Source organism: Apium graveolens, chromosome 5 (assembly GCF_009905375.1).
Source record: "Apium graveolens cultivar Ventura chromosome 5, ASM990537v1, whole genome shotgun sequence".
NCBI lineage: Eukaryota > Viridiplantae > Streptophyta > Magnoliopsida > Apiales > Apiaceae > Apium > Apium graveolens.
This window is the reverse complement of record NC_133651.1, coordinates 15,560,416-15,579,343: the sequence shown is the minus strand read 5'-3', so window position 1 is coordinate 15,579,343 and position 18,928 is coordinate 15,560,416. Positions and strand designations below refer to the sequence as shown.

Sequence of the window (18,928 nt, the reverse complement as noted above, 5' to 3'; positions counted from 1 at the left end):
GGTATCAAAACTTTCAATATTTCGACTTTTATATAATAGTAATAGATAGATATATTTATTTATTTAAAGAAAAAAATTAGTTTTATGTGATTTTAAATGATTTAATAAAATGATTAATTTTCTTACTAAGGATATTTTAGTCATATTTAGTAAATAATATTTGTATATATAATTTAATTACATGTATATGAGTTAAAATTGGACCATGAGACATATTTATAATTATTAACTAAAATGGGGTATATTTATAAAGTACCCTATTAAATTGTGAGATATTATATAAATTTCCTTTTATTATTGTACACGAATCAAATAATTTTGGTTGTGTTCAATTTTATTAAAAAGAACAAATTGAATAAATCAAATCAAAACAATTAATTTAAATTCAATTATGTTTAATACTCTCTATTACGCAAAATTTTATATTTTAACTAACTAATTTTGGTTACCTTACTTTCGCATATTTGTTACTCTCTCGTCCAATTGTATACAGTTTTTTTTCCAATGTCGGACACACATTTTAAGGTGGATATAAAATATAAGTCCATAATTTATTTTTGAATTTTTCTTTTTTTATTAAAATTCAAATATCAAATGTTTATTCAGAAAAAAAAATTAAAAACTATTTACGAACTATTATACTTTAGAGGAATATTAAAATGCGTGTCGAATTCTAGTACCTAATGTATACAATCTAGGGAGAGAGAGTATCCCTTTTAAAAAATGACACCTCCAAGAACAACAAAAAATTGACACCAATAATCTGACAGGAAAAATTGACATCAATATATTATATTATTCTATTTTCCAAATTTTATGTTCACATAAATGTTTTAATCTTAATTACTTTTTTAATAGTTTAGTATTGAGAAGCCTATCAGAGCCGAAGAGTCAATAATATAGAAAGTTTTATATAACATTTTGTTTGGGTTCGGATTCCTTATAGTCAAAAAAAATAGTTTGGTTCGATTTTAATCTCCAAAATCACACAAATCGATCAATGATCACCGTTCAGTCATTCACCATTGCTATTACCTCCATAAACAAACATGATTGTATTTTTTAACCTATATGATTTCTTTGGAAAAAAATCAAAAATACGTCTATAAATAGTCCACATAATCCAGTATTTTAAAATACATTTTTGTGTTATTAAAATCATAAAATTTAATTTGACTACCAGAAAAAAATTCAAACAGAACACTTTGACTTGGGTCTATTCATAGGTTTAAAAAACTGATGTCAGGAGGAAAAAAACCCGTTCTTATTGAAACTTCTCAGACTTTGAAACAAGAATACTGAAACTGATCCATGTATAGCTCGAGAGAAATTCCAACCCATATATATAGAATAATATAGACCCAAAATAAGACACTTTAATTCCCAAATATTTAATTTATAGCTAAATTAGTTCAAGTACTTGTGAGCCTCTTCACTATAGAGGCCATATACTTGCCCTGATGCTCTGCAAGTGCCAGCTCTGTTTCAGTAGGTTCTCTTGTACCATCTCCAGCAAAAACCCCAGCACCATAAGGAGAACCCCCGCATATTGAGTCCATTTCAAACATACCAGCTCCAAAGGTATACCCGATAGGAACATATAGCATTCCATGGTGCACTAACTGGGTAATAGCTGTCCAACTGCAGCAACACAAATAAAAGTAATTAAGCTAAGGACTGCAAAAACTCAACATCTCACAGCCAACAGTGGAAAGGAAAATGTACATGACTTATTACAAAATGCACCAATGATTAGAATAATCCCCAGAATCTTTAGTTATGGTAGCACCCAAATAATAGTTACATAACTACAGCTTATTCAATGAACTTCTAGAACTGAAAAAAAACTACTCAATTGTCTTTTAAAGACCAAAAACAATTACATCACAAGTTGCTAGGAAAGTTTCTTCATTTCTTCCTTTCCATCTTGACCAAATAGAGAGTAACAGTTCCAATTTTTGTAATGAAAGATTGTAAGACATTATCTTAAAATTCCGCCAATTCAAAATACCAAATAAAACAAAAAAGAACCAAATCTACTGTCTAATACTAATTTACCATCACTAGTTCAATATTATGAACATCCTACATTTATAACTCAAATGGGACTACTTTAAACAAAAGGGGCTTATCTTAATTCATTCTCTAACACATTGGATTAACAATCTTTGAACTATAGGCATATTCTATGTATTCTTAGGTCATAACATATACGAAATTCTGATAAACTGTCAGTTGATTTCCATAGTTTAATAGTAGATGGTCGAGTGAGGGATCATTTGTCCCAGCACAATCAACTAGAAATGATCAAGAACATGGCAACCAATTTAATTTGAAGGATTATGTCTATAACATTCTAAAGTGCAAATTTAAGAAAGTTACTCCCTCCATCCCTTTTTAGTTGTCACATTTGCAAAAAAAAATATCCCTAAATAGTTTTCACATTTCTCATTTCAATGCATTTTTATAGAGTATTTTTCATCTATACCCTTATATTTCTAGTTCCAATGTTTGACTATACTTAATGTAAACACCCATCACTTCATAATAGAATGCAATAGTTAGGGGCAAACATGAAAATAAAGTAAATAATTAAATGTTTCTTAATATGTGTGTTTTTTGCAAATGTGACAACTAAAAAGAGAGGGACAGAAGGAGTAAACAGTAACAATCTTTGCAAAAAGAAAAAAAAACTAGCCTGGGAGTAGAGAAATAACAAATCACTCTAAAATATCAAACTATCACATGTCCTTAATTTTGATTAGATATTCAAATTACTTAATTGACATTTTTTATCCAACATTTTTAATTCATACGATCAGTCAGGATAGAAGCTTTCTACCTTCGCTACCAGCCTAAGATTAAAATATCAAATTGTGCATTCCATAAAATTACCTCAAAATTACATAAAACTACATTTAAAACTTAACCAGTCAACAATGTACTCATCAATCACAATTCACAATCATAAACACATCACAAGCCTACAATTAACATATCAAATTGTGCATCGTATAAAATTACCTCAAATTACATCAACTAAATTTAAAATTCAACTTAACCATTCAACAAACTATTGTCAATCACAATTCATGATCATAAAGACATCAATTCACATAAAAACAAAAACACTTACGCAGTGGTCTCCTGTCCACCGCCTTGAGTCCCGGTACTAACAAAAAAACCAGCAGGCTTTCCAGAAAGCCTCTGATCCTGCCATAACTTCCCCGTAGAATCGAAAAACGCCTTCATTTGAGCAGCCATACAACCATACCTAGTCGGAAACCCAAACAAAAATCCATCAGCCTCCACCATCTCCTCCGCAGCCAAAATCTCCGCAATATCTCCGTCCTTCTCGCCAGCCTTCATTTTCACCAACACATCATTCGACAAAGTCTCTGGCACTCTAAACAACACAGCCTCAACTCCGTCAACGCTGTCAACTCCTGATTTGATCTTCTTCGCTAGTACTTCCACGTGCCCGTACATTGAGTAGAACACTACGTAGATTTTCAGTTTTTTTGTGTAAGGTGATTGAACGGTGTCGTTTTGGAGAGATTTGATTGGATAGTCATCGTCGTGGAGGACTTTGGGCGGGTGGTTTTTGCTGGGAATACAACCACCGCCTTTTCCCATTGAATCGTAGTGATCAGTGGAGGATTAATAAGTGTGTGTATATGTGTTTAAAACCCTAGTTTTTTTTAAATGGAAACGGCGAGGGAGGTACACTGAACAGTCGGCGCGGCGGGAGAAAAATGAAAGGTTTTTCACATTTGGCCCATTCGTTTCTATTTTGAATACTCCTGAATGACTGCACTGATTCACTGAATCCTTCAGATTGTTTTGCCTGCTCTACACTGAATTATTATTCGTAATAATTACTTTCTAAAATATTGAATGCATTTTTATAATTTTTCTTTATTGCAGTATATATAATTATTTATTAAATTTAAAATATTATATTAATTTAAAAATAAATAATTATAGAAATTATGATATAATAAATATATATTTGTTAATAAATAAATAATATAATTATAATAGTATATTAAATATTATTTAATATTATAATACATCCGATTTTTATTCCAATTAATCATTCCGATTAATCCCCGATTTTCAATTAATCCTAAATCGATAACTCGACCGATCTTTCCCGATTCCCGATTTTTACAAAACTGTTTATAAAACATATTTTTGTAAGTGTATTCGTAGAAGTTTATATTTTTATTTAAAAAAAAATTAAAAATTAAAAATAATATTTTTATATATCTTAAAATACGGGACAGCCATTTTAACAATCGAGTAGAATGAGGGACGAATACCTATTTTACAACCCATATATTAGATAATTTGGTATTGGGTCGGCCCACTAATATAGGGTGAACATGGCCCGTATTATTTGGAAGTGTAATCCCCTCGTTGTCAGCGAGCAGGTGAATTGGATCAAACTGGTCAAAATTTTCTTATGCTAATACATTTGAGAACATTTGGAGTGCATGTTTCTTTCGAAGTTTTGAATTTGTTACTATTTCAAGTATTTTTCTAAATTTCATACCCACTACAAATAAATTAAATAAGAGTATGTTACGATCAAGAGTATAACTTTTCTATTAATTTATTTACTATCATTTATAATCAACTTAAATTTTTTTAGAAAAAACACTTGAATGGTAAAAGATCTCACATTCACACGAACACGAATGTGCAATTATAAGTAAAACTCATGATTAATTTGTACAAAACGCTTTAAATTTTATACTAGTAACTTATAGTGAGTTCAAAAAACAGGTGTTTTGTTAATAAAAACAAAAAAGTGTTTATAATCATAAGCTGCACTTCGGCCTCATAAAATATAAATTTTCAACATTTTAAATTATATCAAAATCCTAGGAATTTAATAAAAATTTGCATTAATGCTAGTTAGATGTTCTTATAACTAATCCAATCTCTCACTTAAAACAAAGCTTTCTTTAACATATTTTCGACCTATTTTTAGATTTTCTTATATAAACTGTTCACTCAATAACCCGAAAACCCTAAAGTGAGACCGCCCTCTGTTTCTTCCGTTTCTGCTCCTGCCTACCGGCTGCCGGGGGCTTCCGCCGGAACTTCACCGTTGGTAAGCCCCAAAACTTTCATTTTCTTTGATTTTCCTTCTTCCTTTCAATAAAAATCGAACAAAAACCAAATATCTAGAATTTATTTCTCAGATCTATCTTGATTTTAAATCCAATTCTGCAAATAAAAATTACCTCTAGATTCAATTCCTCCTCCTTAACATCATACCAAAATTTAGTGTCATTCCAAGGTATTTGAATTTTTTGGTTTAAGTCTCGTCTATTGACATGTGTCTGGATTGTCCCCCTTTTGTTGGAATGTTGAAGTATGTTTTTTGGATGCTTGTTTTTGTTTTGTTCCTGACTACTTTGAAAATGATTTATGTGGTTTTGTGGGAGATCTGTTTTTCGTGCATTGAATTTGGGCTGGTGCCGAATATTACAAGGGCTTACTTTTCACAACTAAAATGTGTTTATTTTTTGAGATCTTTCACCATCAGCTTGTCTATAGTTAGTTTTTGACATGTAGATAACTTGGGTGCTTCTAAACATTGGGTTACAGGTAGTGCGTATGTGAAGGTCATTTGTGATATTACTAGTTCCAGGATTGGTGCACGTATGATGGATCAGGAAGTCATTTTAATCTTTTTTCATTCAAAGAATCTTGAGATTCATGATGTTAAACAGTCTGAAAACATAAGCGACTATTTGCTTAGCTCGTTTATTTGTTTAATCCTGCCTGTGTTTTTTTCGATGAGAGTTTTGTTCCTATTAAAATTAAGTTGTAATTTTGGTTGATGTAATTTATAAAAAGCATTTTGTTAAAAAAAAAAAACTGTTCACTCAATAGACAGTACAGTAGTACACGAACCAGGCTACAAACTAAATACATAGACGTGAATATATTTAGCAAGTGCACACCATGTGCAAATAAGATAAAGTTAATGGATGCTTAAAGAAACAAAAGCTTGCATTAGGACACACATATTATACTCTAAACTACCACTACTCGATGTTTAGAATCATGTAACTATGCTGCTTGGATTTAACCGGAGGCACTCAGACTAAAATAAGAGACCGCAGCGCAGCCTCAACACTGAGAATCATGAAGTCATGCATGACATCCTCGGAGTATTTCGGGCAAAATCCAAGGCGCAATTTAAGGGTTGTTTCTAAACAATTCGACTCATTTCATTTAACGCATGCTACTTTCAAGCACTTGACTAGTATTCTCAGTTTTGAACTAAATAGTCGGTCTGCGTTTATTTTCGAATATATCAAACATATTCGGAGACTCTAAAATTAGTTAGTATAGTCTTGCGATGTATCTTTCTTACACATCGAACTCAACATTAACTCATCAAGTAAAATCGTATATTTTGTGTGAGTTGTAACCAAATTTTAATTATCGTTGATTTCTAAATTCGGTTTTTTAGTGTGTGCACATGAGTTTAGCTTATTTTGATTGATGATGATCAAATTTTTGTGTATGCAGATGATTCACTATTATCAATAGATATGAATCAATCAAATTAAAATAAAATAATAAGATTCCGCGATTAGCATGTGATCATGAGTACACACTAGAAAATTCGTTCCAAATTTACTATGTATAAGAGTATTTCCAATGGAACTCATATGTTAGATATTTGTCAACGTGACACCTTATCTATTGTGTTAATTTTAAGTCACTCCAACCATAGTCACCTGTTACGTAAAATTATAGCTATCGAGAATTGATCTTCTATATTTGTTGATCATCTTCCCGTCCTCTATATCATTCCACATCATATCTAGCCTTATTTTTCTTAATTTCTTCAAACCATGGTGTGTATGTATAACTTTTTTTCATCAGCCAGCTCGAATAGGTGTCTTTGTGTATTATTATTTTAATTATTATATTATTTTAATTATTATATAATGTCAATATGAAAATAGATTTGTACATATATTTATATATTACTTTTTTGTCAGTTGCAACTAGTTAAAATCTAGGTGTACACACACATATATATATACATATATTATAATATAAAAATTATCTACATATATTCATCATCATTATATTATATGTATAGATGCATTATTTATATTTTTATTTAACATAATAAATATTATGTAATATTAACTGTAAACATGTTATTTTAGTGTTAACTAATTTTTTAAAAATTCTAATATAAAAGATATGTTTTAGTAATCATATATTTTATTGGGCCTTTTTGAAAAATACCCAAGTCTAAATTTTTTTTACAAAAATACTGTCATTTTTTTAAATAATTTGCAAAAATACTTTTAAATTTGCAAAAATACTATTTTTCAAATTTTTTTTTACAAAAATACGGTTTTTTGGCAACTGGAATCAATTGCATGCAAGTTTTTCCGAATTTCTGCAACTACATGTACCCTTAAATCAACCCTAAACCCTAATTTCTGCAACTGGAATCTATTGCGTTAATTTTCAAAAAATTATTCAACTAGTTGCATATCTGATTAATTTTGGTTGCTTTTGGTTGATTCCGTATTTTTGCAAAAAAAATCAGAAGATAGTAAAATTGCAAAAAAAAAAGGTTAGTATTTTTGGTAAATTCTCTTTTTTATTTATATCTAGTAAGGTTTATTAATCATTTTTTCCATTAATTTTTAAGTATGTTATTATATTTTCAATCAATCTTAATAAATATTTTTTTATTTTATTAGTTTACTTTAAGATATTGGCCTAAATATAAAAATATTCTAATATTAGCATTAAATATATTTTATTAAATATTATAATTTTATTTTCACTAAAATATATTTAAATTTAATAAAAAATAATATTTTAAATATACCTAATGATTACAGATAATATCACTTAAGTAAAAGTACTTAAAGGTTTAATAAAATTTCAGCTAACCTTCTTCTAGCTAACCGTTTTAGCTAAGACCTACAAACGATTGTTATAATAATTTCTCCACAAATATTTTCTGTGAATATATCTAATAGGAAAATGAATTTTTTCATCATCCAACTTATTATTGTGTGTTTAGAAATTTACCACTGAACTGCCATGGTAAGGAAGAAGGGGGGAACAAGCACACACCTCTTAATTTTTAAATGGCAGTTTTTTTTGTTTTACTCACTAATGTTAGGTTCGGATTTTTTTTAGTCACTAACGATAGGTTCGGATTTGATTATTAGTATTTTGTCAATTTTCTATAGCATTATTAAAATATAGTGATAACTAGTAAAAAAGTGTCATATGTGTCATATACGAAAAGCTTATATGTGTCTGAGTTTGCCAGGCATATGGAGGAGTCGTATAATGTTTGAATTATATACGTATGTTATAGGAAGGACGCATATTATTTTAAACATCTGGTCAGAACAGATGTATATACATTCTAAAATAACGCATAAAACCCGTTCATATACGCCTGTTACTTTTTAGGTACTTTTTAGGTAGGGTACTAAACTCAAAACCAAAATTATTAGGGAGAGGCATCACAATCCGTACTAAAATTACTGGGAAATAAAAAAAATCAATATAATCAAATTAGCAAACTGATTATAAAGCACTTAAAAAAATTAAAAAATTACATATCAATATTTTACCAAACGACACTTTCAAAAATCCAATGAAATCACCAATCACAAATCCTTCATGCAACTCTTACCGACCCAAAATGCATGTCAAACTACATCTTTTAGGAGCCTTAAAATGTTTGTCAAACTATCATCTCCAAGGTAAACATCTTGGGGGACATATGGAGTACTCTATATAAAGATATAGACATATATCAAATTATTAAAATATTACAGACTAACACTATATTTTAATAATGCTACCAAAAATTGGCATAATGCTAATAATCAAATCCGAACTTAACGTTAGTGATTAAAAACAAATATGAACCTAACATTAGTGAGTAAAAAAAATAAAATAATAGTTGAATGATAAGTTCCCAAAAACACAATAAGTTGAGTGACGAAAAAATCTATTTTCCCTAACTAATATAGAAGTGAAGGAAGTGAAGGTACACGTCATTTTATGTACACTTAATTTTTCAGTTTTAGGGTTCCGTCTACCAGCAAAAATGATTTGTTAAAAATTTAAAGGAAATATATACCATATCTCTATTAAATATTAATGAAGAAAGAGAACATTGTTATGTACCACTACCAATGGATCCAGGACAGCGAACCCCCAACACGACATGGAATAACCCAGCATTTTAATTATAATATAAGATATATACATAGGCTTATGCAGAGTGGATGACTAATCACGATCTAACTTGCAAGATCACAAGATTATTAATTTAGGTTAAGGATTTGAAGGACCACAAATGAATGATTCATCTAAAAGACCTAAACATGGGGAATTTTTTAAGCTGTCTACAGTGAGGTAGCAAATGAAATGATTCCGAAACTTGTACTTAAATGCTTGATAAAATGCTAATACAGCAAAACCAACGTAATTAGCCAGAGGTAGGTGTTGAAATCCAATCACCATTAGCTGTATAGGCACTAAATCACAGAGTTGGAAATTGGGAAACAACAGTAGGAATTGTCGGATTAAACATGACACCCATTTGTTTAGTTAACGGGGTAGAAGTATTAATTAAGCAAAGCTACCAATAATAACTCCGGAAAAGCATATGGGAATCTTAGCCATATCACTAATATAACCCAGAAAAATCCCCAGATGAGACCTTATAATACACACTTACCCATAATAAAAACACCTTACCATTACTACACCTTATCATTAGTTACCAATTAACCTGAGCAGAAATAGTTCTTTGCAATATAAATTACCCATAATCTTCTTCTAATTGCAATTTTAAATTAATCAGGAAGTCCAATGTTACAATGTTAGAGTAAAGTTTACCCCTCAATTTGAAGTTAAAAACTAGCTAAGAACTCTTCATCAGATATTTTAAAACTGAGCTCCACTGCCACTTTATGAAAGCATCACTGCCCCTGAATGTTTGGTTTTTCGAATATATGAAAACAAGCCAGGCATGGACTACACTCAACGGACGGAACGTATATAAATTCCTACATTTCGGGCCAAAAATCTTTATACTGTTGGTTCTGAAGCTTCGATTTCAATTTAGACGAAGGAGACAGCTGCTATCGAGTCCGCGGAAAATCTTAATTCTAAAAATTGAACGCCTGATGAGGGACTCGTTGGGCTATCTTCTATAAAATTGACAAGTAACAAAAATACCAGTCACCCCAAATTTGAACTTCAAAACTATAATTATTTCGAATGTCTGAGAATATTCAGTAACAATAAAATGACAAGAAAAATATCTAAGAGCTGTGGTTACATCAGTGAGTCTGTATCTAGCCACCTTTTATATCGATGGTGCAATTTCTGACTAGTTGGCCAAAATTTCAACGGTGAAAGTAAAGCATGATGTTAAGGCACTAAACCAAACAACAAAACAAGGTCCCAGTCAGACAGCATTGCAATGCAGCTTATCACAAGTACACTAAAACGGGGGAAGATAAGACTATAAAAGAGGGGTCCTGGTGTGTTAAGAATCTTTCCTTGGTTATTTTATGCGGAAAGAGAATACCGTCTTTCCGCATAAAATAACCCAGAAAAAAGATTTGTTTTTCAATGGAAAATAACTGAGAAAAGGATAATTTTTTGCATCATAACCGTGAAATAATGATCTAACAGTCCTAGGACTGTGTGACGAATGAGAGGACTCGTAAAAGAGTACTACCCTAAATTGCTGCAATGGTATTGGTTAGTAGATACAGAGGGCTTGAATGTATTGGCGGTTACCTTTAATTGTTAAACGTGCTCATGTACAATTTCTGATATATAAAAAACACAGCTTTTAGTTGGTAGGCCTGGAGAGTTTAAAAGATTTACACGTGTAAGTCTATAAGCCTTAGGAAAATTGGTACCATTAGAACACACTCCCGGGCTGAGACGTGTGTTCATTTTTGACCTAGCTCCCATGTGCTGATGGGCATTTCCTTTGCGTAGAAGTTGTTCTCTCTTCCCCATCGGCTTAGCTTTGTCTCAGCTGGATTCTTACATTATCACTCAGTTTCTGCTCTGCTTTGAACTAACATGTGTCCTAGTCAAATCTAATTTACAGGTTTATAACATCTGTTTATGTTTGTCCGCGTTATTCTAAAATTTCAAGATTTTTCGAGTTCAGTATTTCTTATGATATTTTAAAATTTCCAGACCTTTCGAGTTTAGTATTTGTCACGGTATTCTAAACTTTTGAAATGTTTCGAGTTTAGTATCTCTCCGCTTTAATTCGAAACTAGCCTTGCTGTTCTCAGCGGCGGAGTTCGGCTTTGGCTAAATTGGTAGGTAGCCATGGAAATTAGAGGAGAGAATAACGCCACCTAAACTAGACAAACTATACTATTGCTCACAAGTCACAAATGAAAAGGCTCTACTTTACATCTCAGAATAAAATAAGGCCGTACGGTTGGTTTTTTTAACTCCGAGGTGGTGGTGGTGGTGGTCAGATTCTGGATCCCAACCTTAACTAAACATCACTATTCACCACTATGATATCTTTATGTTCACACCAAAATTGACCAACACAATATGCATAAATCATAATGCAATAGAGTCTTTCAAAAGGTTTTCGACATGTACTCCTATCTTTATCCATACTCTTATTTTAGTGAAATTTTGGATAAAATTTGTACATTTTGTCTTTGCTCTTAATGGCATTGTTAGTTCTTTCTGCATCGAGTTCAGATGGAAAAATCACACCAAAATGACCATCTTCACTTATCGCCTTATCCTATTTGCCTGAACTGGAAACTACAGCTATATTAAAGTCATTTCTCCCACCAGAGAACAAATAATGAAATTAGCATCATACCACTACTAAGTCTGCAGTCATATAACTGGATAATGAAAAAATAACGTGAAGTGGAAATTATTACAGTTCTTAATCTTCTTTTAAAATATATCGAGGGCAAAGACGCGACATGCATAATTAGGACAAAAAATACAGGTTCTCACATAAAAAACAGTAACGCTGGTAACAAGCATTAGCAGCTCGTCCCTAGCTGTAGAACTATGAACATCAATGGGTATACTTCAAACATCCTAAGTTCCACTCCTAGGAAAACTTCTAATGAAGCTGATAACAACATCCTATAAGCCATATTAGCTTGATTTTTGTTTTTTCTACTTTCTAGCAGCACATATATACACATCTACCGTCTTCCGATTTCAGATATTATTTGTACGGGACAGAATGGTTGGAAAACTAGTGTGAATATCACATGAGACGGTGTTTCAGTGTAATTAACAACGCATATAATTGTATAACAGCGTACACACTAGAAATTCTTTAACATGTCCTTTGCTGATGTAAATTGTAAAAACTGAAGTACTCAGTTACTTATTATGTTGGTGACTTCCTTCAAGTACACTTCTTTTCTATATTAGAACTTGGAAGATATATAATAGATACATATACAAATATAGCTTATTGGATAAGATTACTTGTTCACTGGGTGAGTGCATACTATGCTTGGCTGGTACCTTAATGAGCTAACCGTGTATTACTTCATCTTTATCCAGATCAGTTCTTGGCACATGAGGCTTGGCTAGTGTGTTAAGGGTTCACAATAAGAGATGGACAAACTAACTTACCTTATTCACTGAGTCACGTCTCAACAAAATCAGATAAAAAACAATTCTACTGTCTGAGAGACATAGTCTTCATTTTCTTAATCTAGACAGGACCACCTTATGCATCTCTCTTATCTAGTAGATGGCAATTCTGATATTTTCAACCAAAGCAGGGACAATTACAATATCCCCAAGTTTATAAATAAGTAAAGGGACTCTTCCATTGAACTGTCTTCCCTTTTATAGTCCTATCTTTCTGGTATAATTTCTTAGTACCTCCCCCTCTGATAATATTATAAACTTAGAAAGAGATGTCAAGCAGCATGAATAATCAGTTTGATGATCAGATGGTAGTACTCAATAACTACTATCCTGATATATACACTCAGGTGGTATCAGTACAAGGTCAGTTGTAGTATCTAGCAAAGCACAATCTGTCTTTCTTTCTCTCTACATATATCAGTCTATACAAAAATATTACATGCATGCAAAATAAATAGATGAATTTGATCACAACTTATAACTTCCTGGATTTTTTAAAATATATTTAGGGTCAGAGACGAAACCAAGAAGAAGGCGCAAGAGTAGTAAGGGGGAGTCAAGCAGCGGGTTCAGGAAGAGGAAACTTACTGATGAGCAGGTAAACATGCTTGAGCTCCATTTTCAAAATGAACATAAATTGGAATCTGAGAGGAAGGATAGACTTGCTGCTGAACTTGGGCTTGATCCACGCCAAGTAGCTGTTTGGTTCCAGAACAGGAGGACTCGGTATAAGAGCAAGAAACTTGAGGAAGAATACTCGAGATTGAAAAGTGAACATGAGAGTGCTGTTTATGAAAAATGCCAACTGAAAACTGAAGTAAGTTCTTATCCCCGTTTTCCCTCTCATTGTGGTCATAGACTCATAGGTAAATTATTACATCAAAATCATGTTTGTAGCTTCTGTTAATGTAACATTAGAGTGATTTTGACGGGTATAAAAGGTTCCTCTTTCTCACGCCAAATCTAAACATGTGGTTACCCCAACTCTAGTGTTTCACTTCTAAAACTTGGATAGTTGCTATGTAGTCACAACTCAAGCTTTAGGTTGTTTTTATAATTTGTTCATATTGTGTATTAGCAAAACATCAGATATCCGAAAAACAAACCAATAAAATTTCATATCAATGGGATCTAGCCTCAAAAGTCTATGTCCTGTAGCAGGGTTTGAAATACTAAGAAAAACTTTGATACGGAGATGGGAATACTGACACCCTATTGGATAACAAAAGATAACAATGTCTCAATACACAAGCATCTGACTTACGTACCCAATTGTTAGAGGCTATTATCACTTTAACATGTTGAGCAGGTTATCACTTTAATATGTTTAGCCAACACCTGCTGAGTGAAGCTGCAATGTGCTCTTCCCACGTGGTTAGCCACTTGGTTTACCTGATCCCATTTCACTATTTCAGAGTCACGTTACCATCAATTTTTCAAGCCTAGAAGATATAAGTTAAATTAGTGACTCTTTCATAAACAATGACAACTCGTTCTGATATCCAACTTTTTTTCAGGTTATAAAACTTAAAGAACGACTCTCAGAAACCGAGAGAGAAATGCAGAAGTTATTAGAGCAATCCAATGGGGCTTCAAGCAATAGCCCAAGTTCTTCGTTTTCAGCTGAAATTATGGAGCCACCTTTTTTAGGAGGATTTGGAATAGAAGGACTGGAAAGTGTCTTCTGTGTGACTAACAACAACTACGATACTAATGGAATGGAGTACTGGCCTAACTTCTATGATATGTAATTACGTTACTTTAGCTTGTACATATTCATTACCCTATGTAAATCTTTCCTTGCTTTCTAGCCAGTGTTCCAATGTGTAGACTAGAGAAAGATTGCATATTAAATAACATGTCTTTGACCAGTGTTGGTATGTTTTAGAGCGGTAAACATCACCCTTTGACCTTTGTAATAATTTAATTTGATAGTTATTGTTCAACCTTGCTAGCGTTATTTTTAACGTAATAGGTATCACAAGCTTGGTAATGTCTAAAAAGGAGGTTGTTCTGGGGAAGGGCACAAGGGCATTTAGATGTTAGAATCTGGGAAAAAACACGACTTACATGGGTATTCTTGTCCTATACATGTAAAGAAATGCAAAATTCTATCATGTGGAGGGATCAACATATACTAGTTGCATATTCCTAGTCCAAATCTGGAATCACCATAATAATAAATAATACCTAATGGGTGGACACTAGCATCTTTTTTACTAATTTCGGAACAGCATGAAAATTTTTGTGCCTCGAATGCATATTATTGTGCCCATGAATCAGATTTTGTACTGATGAAGTTGTAATTCATTCACCCCTTTCAATGTCCTATACCTAATTTATCCAGGCCAAAAGATAAAATGGTGAAGAAGTCCCACTAGATGTCTCCTCTGTCCCATCACAGGTAAGCAAGAGCTATCTAAAGGTAAGGGTAATTGAATATAACATTAAAAATGAACGTTTTTCTCAATATTTACTCAACATGGTATACCAGGAAACAAAGAATAATGTGTCTGCCTGTGCCTGTGATGTATTTAGAAAATTTCACAACAATTACTGGATGATGTACAAGCATGTAATATTTATGCCCACTTGTGAAAATACCCCAAGATTAAATGAAAAAAAACTTGTGGAACTCCACTTGCCTGTGTATACTATGAGATTAACCCATTTTATGGATTAAATGACGAACATAATCACAGTTTGCACATATCACTGGTTCCAGAACTCCTAATTTTTTGATTGTATACATTATTACATGCAACATTTTATTCTTGATCAAAACACATATACAAGCAAGCAGAAAGACTAGGACAACTTCATATAGATACTGAAAGTGTGTGAAGAAAAATAAGCAATTAAGAAAAGACTAGTAAGAACGTACAATTGATCAACATTTTCAAGCAGCCTCCATCGTGATATCATCTGGCTAAATGGTCGCTCTCTTTAAATCAAATAAGACTGCAAATATATATAAAAATAAAATAAAAAATGGTCATATTCATATAAATCTAGTATTTGTAAGGACTTCCAGGCTACGCCAGTCTTTATAGGGTTGTCGCATTTAGCGCAGGAAAGCAGGATAAACATATGCATACCATGATGTAGATAAACATTATGGAAAAGCTGGGACTCTTGACAATAAATCAGGCATTTAAGGAGTTCTGTTCAACATTGCAAAGAAAATTGCATCAGCTAAAACTATTTGATCAATCTCACTAATTTTTTTAAAATTTAACAACTTCAAATGAAAACCAACGCGAATTCTGAATTTTTAGTAGTCACTTGAGGTAATATTGACTTGTTAAGTCCAGAACCCATCATCTCCTTGACTTGTAAAGTTTTAACATTCGCTTATTTGAATAGATAAAAATAAGGAAGAGAATAGAGAATAAGAAAGATCGAACTATTCTGGATGTTTCCGTGATAGCTCCAAATTACAATATTAGTAATCACAGAGAGCCAATTTCTTTTACGTATAATCACCTTATATAGAGAATCAGAGATCATGTTCTAAACTCACCAACCGAAACATATGGAAGACATTTGACGATGGGTTTGGACCTGGAATTTGTTCTCTTGAAATTGAGTTAGATGCAAAAATTATTCCACTAAATCATGACATACTGCACAGCTAAGTATTTGTTAGTCCAAATCTCTGTTACTGGTTTAGTTTAATATATCGTCACCCTGGTATATACAATTAAATGCAAAAAACTGACTGCATTTCTTTTCAAAAATGTTTAATGAGTAATTCTCATCTTAATAACCATCAGTATCCAAAAAAAAAGCAACAAAACAAGTATGACCAACTACATACATCATATAGCACATCTGATCCTGGACTTTGGCAACTATACACTTTAAGCAAAGCTAATTTAAACCCAGGACAAATGGAAAATTTGTTACACATATTCTTTCTGTAACCCTGAATAGATTGTATCAGCAATGATTCACCATAATTCGATAGAGGAATGCTAGTTCAAAGTTTTATTAGGTAGACTAAATGACTGCATTTGCACCTAATAAATATTACTACCAACTTGAGAAGCTACCTCTTAAAGATTTCTTACTTCCCTATGCCTCCTCAAAACCGTAGGCATGTAAGTTCAATAATCTTCTCACATGTTGGCCACTCAAGTAAGCTTATATACTAATCACATGTCAGTATGATGCTGGAACAGTTAGAAATTGTTTTGATTACAATTGCAGACTGCTTGTCAAAGGAAAAGGTAATATCACTAGATGAATCTATGAGTTGTACTGTTTATATATAATAGGAGAACTGCATGTCACCTGAGGTGTAAATAGGAGAACTGCATGTCACCTGAGGTGTACCACCTGCATAAAGGTGAAAACAAATTATATTACAATTATCAAATCTTGAGTTTACAGTAAATGCAGAGCAATTAAATAATTACAAATTTGTTATTTATTTAAACATGCTACTTAGATATGAGATTCTCTGTAATCAAAATTTATGAATATCTTAGATTGATCAACTAAAAGACTATTTCTGACATTTCTGGTTACTATGTTTTGCCTAAATATCTGCACATGGTCTGCCATTAGCAATACCCTGGATCCTGTATATCACTGTCTACATGAAATTATATTTTTCTACATTAGTACAATACCCTTGATTCTGTATATCACTGTCTACATGAAATTATATTTTTCTACATTAGTACATTGTAATTCCGAACTAGAGCTCATCAAAAATGAAATGATAATTACAAAGAAAAGAGAGACAGAAAGAATCCTTCATTGATATGCAAGTGGAAACTATATAAAAAAAATCAACGAATCAATGCAGCGATGCAGCAGTCTCTATGATCACCTGCCCACAAATGCCCGGACAAAGCTACAACAAATCATTGTGAATTTTATCTATAGTTCATCCTAGATAGAACCGCTTTTTTATTTTATTTCGCTAATTATACCAGTAACCGAATTAAACAAAAAGCAAAACATTCCCATTTAAACTGCATCTTTAACAAAATATTAGGCCTCGCTAGGAATAAATTTTTTGCAGAGATGAAAAAACTAACATCCACAAATTTTTACCCAAACAAATTACAAAATTAAAATGTGGACACCGTTGAAGTTTAACCTACAGTAAATCGCAAACATGACAGCTACATTTTCATTAGGTTTATTTCCATCCAGAAAAATACTTATAACACTCTCTCTGTATACCAGACCGAATTTTATCCGGTAACATCAATTAATCATTTCGTATAAACGCATCTGATAAATGAAAGACCGCACCGAAAACTCGCCATTATATTCGAATTTCTTATTCCCAGATTGATAAATTTCTAACTACAAAGTAGGGTAAGTTACATTGTACGTACAATTATAGCATATATATCCAATATAAAAAAAGTTATGACATTAATTGCCGGTGTCTCAACAAAAATAACACTGTTGAATGAATCAGAGAAAGAGAAGCCTGACCTGATTGTGGCTTATGAAGCTTTGGATTAAAACCGGCATAACTTAAGAACATAGCTTGAGACGAGAGTGAGAGAGAGAGAGAGAGAGATAGAGAGAGAGAGAGAGAGAGAGAGAGAGGCTAACACGTGTGATGAACTCCAATTGGATTTTTTAAGCCCCAAGTGCGCCCTTGTTTTAAAATTCCCTCCGTTTTCTTGGCCTGTTTTTGGGGGAATGGCCGCATATATTTTTATTTTGAGTAAAAATTATCAAATTAATTTATTTTGGGTAAAATTAGCCAAATATATACGTCTAAATTAAAGTTAAAATTATCATTTTTCAATTAAAACGAATATATTAAATTTTAGGAATATTCTGAATGGTACCATTGTAATGTGATTTAGCCAAACATATATTCCCTCCGTCCCCCTCAATTCTTTATATTGGGGGCGGACGGCGGTTCGGCACGCACTTTAATACTCTTATTAAATGTAGTTGCATAATTTTTTTTAAAATTTTTTTTCTTCTAAATAAAAATATAATGTTTAAACTTTTATAAAAAAAAATAAAATTTTAAAAATAAATTACGGATTTATACTTTATAGTTGCTTAAAATGCGTGTCAAGCATGTGAAAAAACCCGCAAAGAAATGAGAGAGACAGAGGTAGTATGCGATTTAGACAAACTCTACTACTACGGGCTAGTCCTGGCTTTTAGTGTCTCGTTCAATTCCTATCTATAAATGAAAGATACTAATTTAATTAACTTGTAC

The 18,928-nt window shown here is 32.1% G+C and overlaps 2 protein-coding genes across 3 annotated transcripts; one reads left to right on the top strand and one right to left on the bottom strand.

The window, feature by feature from the left end:
* Window positions 1–1,225: 1,225 nt before the first annotated feature.
* Window positions 1,226–18,370, bottom strand: LOC141661342 (putative NAD(P)H dehydrogenase (quinone) FQR1-like 2). Of its 2 annotated transcripts, XR_012549916.1 has the most exons (5): window positions 18,178–18,370; window positions 17,014–17,058; window positions 15,816–15,881; window positions 15,602–15,678; window positions 1,517–1,641 (listed from the first exon to the last, which is right to left on the bottom strand). XR_012549916.1 is itself a non-coding variant. In XM_074468327.1 (2 exons), exons 1-2 carry the CDS (start codon window positions 3,634–3,636, stop codon window positions 1,413–1,415), a joined length of 729 nt encoding a protein of 242 aa, XP_074324428.1. In that variant the 5' UTR covers window positions 3,637–3,829; the 3' UTR covers window positions 1,226–1,412. The 2 variants fall into 2 exon arrangements, 1 of the variants encoding a protein (XP_074324428.1); XM_074468327.1 differs by lacking the exons at window positions 15,602–15,678; window positions 15,816–15,881; window positions 17,014–17,058; window positions 18,178–18,370 and adding an exon at window positions 3,137–3,829 and having other exon boundaries at window positions 1,226–1,641.
* Window positions 12,859–14,677, top strand: LOC141661367 (homeobox-leucine zipper protein ATHB-40-like). Its single transcript, XM_074468362.1, has 3 exons — window positions 12,859–13,080; window positions 13,227–13,534; window positions 14,235–14,677. Exons 1-3 carry the CDS (start codon window positions 12,987–12,989, stop codon window positions 14,466–14,468), a joined length of 636 nt encoding a protein of 211 aa, XP_074324463.1. The 5' UTR covers window positions 12,859–12,986; the 3' UTR covers window positions 14,469–14,677.
* Window positions 18,371–18,928: the final 558 nt, after the last annotated feature.